The sequence below is a fragment of the Phoenix dactylifera genome, unplaced genomic scaffold (genome assembly GCF_009389715.1).
Source record: "Phoenix dactylifera cultivar Barhee BC4 unplaced genomic scaffold, palm_55x_up_171113_PBpolish2nd_filt_p 000771F, whole genome shotgun sequence".
NCBI lineage: Eukaryota > Viridiplantae > Streptophyta > Magnoliopsida > Arecales > Arecaceae > Phoenix > Phoenix dactylifera.
The window spans coordinates 85,582-91,581 of record NW_024068142.1 but is presented as its reverse complement, the minus strand read 5'-3'; the positions used below and the strand labels follow the sequence as shown (position 1 = coordinate 91,581).

At 41.4% G+C, this 6,000-nt stretch overlaps 1 protein-coding gene across 1 annotated transcript; it reads right to left on the bottom strand.

Moving 5' to 3' along the window:
* Window positions 1-866: 866 nt before the first annotated feature.
* LOC103696466 (protein ACCELERATED CELL DEATH 6-like) lies at window positions 867-4,143 on the bottom strand. Its single transcript, XM_039120287.1, has 3 exons — window positions 3,423-4,143; window positions 2,084-2,622; window positions 867-1,832 (listed from the first exon to the last, which is right to left on the bottom strand). The coding sequence occupies exons 1-3, from the start codon at window positions 4,090-4,092 to the stop codon at window positions 1,071-1,073; spliced, it is 1,971 nt and encodes a 656-aa protein (XP_038976215.1). The 5' UTR covers window positions 4,093-4,143; the 3' UTR covers window positions 867-1,070.
* Between the last annotated feature and the right edge of the window lie 1,857 nt (window positions 4,144-6,000).

Sequence of the window (6,000 nt, the reverse complement as noted above, 5' to 3'; positions counted from 1 at the left end):
TTGAATACTAGGAAAGAGTAGGGATTAAATTTTGAGGGATTAGGGCATTCTCGTTCTCTCTGCAATTGGAAAGAAAATGAGATTTCCCCCAGCCAAATGGCTGAAATGGGAGTCACGGATTCCCATTTCTATTTCAGAATCCAACTCTCCTCAACCAAATAAGCCTCCAATTCCAATGTCATTAGAGCTCTCTTTGCACTAACTTGGCCGAATTCGGAGAAATTATGGCCGAATTTAGCTTAACTTTTGTGCTTTTAAACTTCCTGCAAGATTATTTTCTGCAACAGCAGAATCTTGTGGAGTTAATTAGCTGGGCCGGGTCTCCATCGAATGGCTAATAGGCTAAGACGGAAAAGATCTATGCAAAAGTACATCCTTGACCAGCGGCTGCTATAAGGGTTTTGTTCCCTTAAACTGGCACAAACCCAGGGTCTTTGGTCTAATTACATGTCTCCTGCCACCCATGTGCACGATGACTTGTTTGTCTTGAATCTGAGCAGACCATTCTAGTCTGGCTCATTGCACAAGATTTAGCATGGTTCTCAAAATCATTTGTTATGGCATCCGGAGTTATGATTTGCTATATAACACTATACTATCTCATACGAGCCGTATCAAACCATTTGGATCAGTTGTTGAGATTCCATATCTTCTCCATATCGAGTGCTGGTATCAAAATATATGCCATACTGATAATCAGTATGGAATATACTGGTTGACTATTCGTAGATAATCCGGTACCAAGATTGTAAACTTAATTCAGTGCTGGCCTTCATCATTTAATCCTATCTCAAAACCAAGTAAAGCTGTAATCTCTGCTCAGTCAAAGAAGGTTAAAAAAAGAGAACATTTTCTTTTCCATTCTATTTACAAGAGAGCAAGAGAACAAACATTTCATTGCCACGTCCATAAAAGCTAATATTTTTAGCATAGAGACAGAAGATTTTACATGTGAAAAATAAAAAATAATTAAAATATTACTCCCGATGCAATCCACAAGCTATTTTTGGACTTCTGTCAGCCATGCATGCTGACAACTGCTGCTTCCAATAGTTTCGATTTTTACACACCTAGAGCATCGCTGACAGGAAAAAGAGAAGATAAAGGCCCAATGTCTCGAGCAGCAAAGTATAGAGACGTCCACCGGGCGGCAGCAAAGCATGACCAAGACGTTTCTTATCATGCGGGTGTATGGTTGGGCAAATACATTGTCTATACCCTTGCCTGATTATTACTGTTTTCAGCAAACTAAGGAGGTTACAATTTGCCACCATCTGAGCTAAAAGAGGGGCTCCGAGAGCAGTGATGCATAAAAGAATGCTGATACGCTTGCAGCTGGGAGGCAACACTACATATATACCCATGGCGAATGCAGTGCACATGCCCGCAAATGCCACCCATAGACAATTTATAGCCCCCCAAAGGGCTCGTATGCGAGTATGTGTATCAACTATCGACGTTCCTGCATACATAAGCCAGCATGTGGCTACAATGGAGCAGACCAACGCGGTGGCATCTGAGACTAGGAATACCTTGAAGGCATACTCTTTTGCTAGAACTGCTGTGCCACGGCCTGGATGATCATCATCTATGTACCCCCCGGGGAGGGTGAAACCAGCAGCAAATGTGACCGTAGCAATCAACACCGTAGCAATCCCGAGATTTCTGGCGAAATTCACATGTCTCCCGATTTCATTGCCCTCGTCGCCGGACAGTCTCTCTTTGGTCTCATCACCGGTTAATTCACCGCTTTCTAAATCGCGCAATTCTCGGGGACTGGTCGGAGCCTTTGTTAAAGCCAGGCAGCTAGCAATGCAAACTTCTGCTGTATTCTACAGTACAAGAAAAATTTTAGAACATAAAAAGGGAGATTAGTTGAAAGATTGAGTTTAAAAAAATATCGTAAGAAATGAATGCTCATTATCTAGGGCGTTTATATATATGTGAGTTGAAGAAAAAGTGCTTATGCTCCAAGCATAATCTCTCTATGTTCTCGTGTCCATGTGTGCGCGCGCGAGAGAGAGAGACTACAGCTTGTGATGTATGGCAAGCAAAACATGCACGAGATCGTTAAGAGTTTTACCGTCCGGAATTGCAGGTCTTTATTATCCAACATTCCGTACGCCAAGTCGAGAGGGGTGAAGCCGTCGTGGTTGATAACGTCGACGCATACGGTTTTGTCCCGGAGAAGAAAATGCACGCTCCCCTGGGCACCGTTTTTAACAGCCGTGTGTAACGGCGTATTTCCGTCGTTATCCGGGTCTTTTAACAGCTTACTGAGATCCGGTCTCCTGGAGATAATTTTCTTGACCGCATCTAACCTTCCACATTTGAAAGCGACATGAAGAAAATTATTTCCCTCCTTGTCTAATAATTCATCTATATCCGGGCACTGTTTTAAAATCTGTTGAAGTATACGAACGTTTCCCTTACTAGCTGCCATGTGTATGGGAAATGAGCCATCGGCATCTGAAAGATAGGCCGTAGAGGGATGTCGCTCTAATAATAGCTCCACCGTATCATGATGACCATATAAAGCTGCATAATGAAGAGGAATTCTCCCCAAGAAACCGACACCTTTGGCGAGCTCTGGCTTCCGAACCAATAAGTCTCGTGTAATTTCTATCACGTAAGCATCATGAAAGGTATCGTAAGTACTTTGTGTTATACAATGTTCATGGTGCTTTCACAAATTAAAAGATGGAGCATTGTCTTCCATGCATATACTTGCTTTATACTCTGCTTATGCATCTATTAAAATATTTAGTCAAAAGGCGAATAATCACAAGAACATTAAGAGAAGAAAAAATCAAAGTTTGTTATTTGTTACGAGGGAAGCTACACATGGTGACCAAAAGTTGGCGACTGAACCTCTATAAGTCAAAATGGGCAGGAACAGCACCAACTAAGAAGGGGGCCAAACCGATCCACTCGATCACATCTGGTCCTGACAACATCCCAGCTACTTCATTTTTGGGCCGATCCCTTAATTTCAATAAAAGCCAGTTGGCAATCTTGCCTCCCTTATCATCAGGGGAAAAAAGGCCAATCTCTTAAGGCCTGGGTTCTTCCAAGTGAATAATTGCGTTTAGTAGTCGCTTAATTCCTGCTTTCTGGATCTTCTAAGGTTGAGGGAAAGATTCCTAGGTGGTCGTACTTTTCTTTTCTTTATTTCATTAATTTTTCTGTAGGTAATGTTGATATGTTTTGCTGGGTGTGTACAGCGGTTGCCTACACGCTTCAGAATGGCTTTGTTTTGCTGTATTGTTTGATATAGCTTTCTTGTTTCTTTTGTATTATGATCATTACAAATCAAATGGTGGTTTCACACTTCATATGAAATGGTAGTGATCTACTCACCTTTTCTTCAAAAAAAAAAAAAAAAAATGCGTGATCAGTATGTAGGTCAAGCGCTCAATTACCTGGACTCAGGAGGACTGCTGCATGCAACGCCGTGTTCTTGTTAGGGCCGGCGTAATATGCTGGAGAATCAATCTCCATGGAGAATGATTGTAGCAAGGCTCTAGCTACATCGAGGGATCCGATCGCGATGGCCAGATAGAGCGGAGACATGCCAGCTTCGTTCAACATAGATGCTAGTCCGACATCCTCGTCCATCAGTACACTGGCCACGCCCACGTGGTTATATTTGGCAGCCTCATGCAAAGCATTCGCCTCGTCCCTGTTCCTCGCCCGCAGCACTCTTTCTTCGATCCCTTTCTGCTTTGCAAATTCGATGATGGAGGTGACCACCTCGTCATACCCAGCCCTTGCAGCACAATGCAATGGAGTGTCCAGCCTCGTGTTTGGTGCTGTAAAAAGAGAGATCTCTCTATGACAAATCTCAGCAATCTCGCGATGTCCTCGGCTAGCAGCTATATGGAGGGCTGTGTTCCCCTCCAGTGTAACTCCAAGGAGGCAACAGGTATCTCCTTGTCGTAGTAACTCATCCAGAATTCTTCTGTCCCCTGATCTTGCTGATTGAAGCAATATAGGATTTATGGCTATGCGAAAGGGTGGGACTTCGTCCGGAAGAACTTCAAGATCAGAATCTATTTGTGTTGTTGTGCTAATTATGCTCTCCTCATCCATAGTTTCGGCAGCTTTGTGCGCTCCAAGGACTGCTATCTCTCTATCTCTTAATTGAAGGGGCTCCAAAAACTACTCTCTCTCTCTTGATTGAAGGGGAGGCGATAAATTCATCTAAATTTATTTGTGGAGAAGTATGTGTAAAAGGCAGGCAAAGGAAATTAGCTTGAAAAAAATATATCTTTTTGATGTGATAGGAGAAAGGGAAGTAGACCAACGTGCCGCACGTTTTTTACGGTGGCATCACTAAATGTGCAGCACGTTGGTGGCATCAGCCCCCACGAAACTTCCCGCCCTCCTCCCTTGCGGGCCCCAGCTGGGCATCCATGCATCTCTCCTGGCTACATCGAGGGATCCGTATTTTTACACTACAGAGAGTCTTGCATAATTAGATGAGTGACATGTCATCATCTCTAAAATAGATGGTGTTTTTGCACAACAAAGAGCATTGCATAATTGGATGGGTGACATGTGGCCATCTCTAAAATAGATGGTATTTTTGCACCACAAAGAGTCTTGTATAATTAGATGGGTGACATGTCGTCATCTCTGAAATAGACGATTCTCGAAAATAGACGGCTATCATTTATTGCATCATTGTGCTTAATGTAGTGGGTATATTTGGATAGGCAATACGTCAACATCTCGATGGTTATCATGTTGTGTGTGTCTAATACAGCGGGTTAAAAGGTTGAGGACGGTTATAAATTTTCAAGATGGACGATATATTGTCTGGTTTTATGCTTCATGAGAAGGAATGATGTGCCCATCAACCGTCGGACTATTCCAATTTCACTTTGAGAACAATGCAGGTAGATGAGTGATGGAGATCGGAGCTATTTGAGATCTAGGCAGTGGATGATCCACGGTCGATGGATGGGCGGGAAGGAAGATGTATCCATCTTTCGCATGAAGGATACAACCGCGACTTTCCATCAAACACATCGGGGCAAGAATGTGCGCAAACGAGAGAAACCCAATTAGGGAATTGGGTAGACGTCTGAGCTAAGGAGACATATAGGGCCGAGTTTAGATGAGAAATCCAATTGAGTGGGTTTTGAGGGTGTTTAATTGGCTTGTGATCTTAGTATTTTCTTCCAAATTTATTCCATCGCTAATTGCATGATGAGACAGAAATCGGATAGATGATTTATTTCCCATCTATTAACATTGGTTTTTTTTAAACGATTTTTTAAAAGGATCCCGCTAACCATCGCCCCCGGGCGATAGTTAAGGAATATTAATTAGTCTCTAACTACCTTCACTACATTTTTTCCAAGAATTAAAGTAGAATCTTCATTTAATGTAATATATACTTCCAATATTATATTAAATGGAAAGAGAAAATAAAAATAATAATCATAAAAGTAACTAGTTATTAAGAGAGAATAAAGAAATACTCCCATCTTTTTTCCATTTCCTGCTCTGCCCATTAAGAGAGAATAAAAATAAAATAGCAAGGTTCAGTGCATACCACCATGACTGCTTTTGTGCCTACTCTGCCCATGGTGACATGATGCTATTTTAGTAATTTTTAATTAACAAATGGAGATACACCATTATAGCCAACAAATACTGTACTAATAACTTTTCCACTTTAAAATTTCAATCAAAAAGCAGAATCAATTAAAATCCAAACATGGACTAGTAAAATTCAATATCTTTATCAACTACTCAAAATGATCAACCTTGAGTTTGAAAAATGAAACATATAATTTGAATCCCACTAATCATCCCGGGTTAAGGGATAGAAAATGTAATCTCTAACCACCTTTATTACATTTTCTCCCCGCTGCTTTTTAGAAGCAATTAATATCCTTGGAACAAACTACCTTTTGGAAACAATTAATATCCTTGGAACAAGCTGCCTTTTGGAAGCAATTAATATTCCTGGAACAAGTTGTCTTTTGG

Excerpts from the sequence above, each read along its gene's own strand:
- LOC103696466 (XM_039120287.1), bottom strand. The coding sequence starts at position 4,092 with ATGGATGAGGAGAGCATAATTAGCACAACAACACAAATAGATTCTGAT. Across the intron at positions 2,623-3,422 it reads AGCAGTCCTCCTGAGTCCAG|AAATTACACGAGACTTATTG; the intron begins GTAATTGAGCGC and ends CTTACGTGATAG. Across the intron at positions 1,833-2,083 it reads AAGACCTGCAATTCCGGACG|AATACAGCAGAAGTTTGCAT; the intron begins GTAAAACTCTTA and ends CTTGTACTGTAG.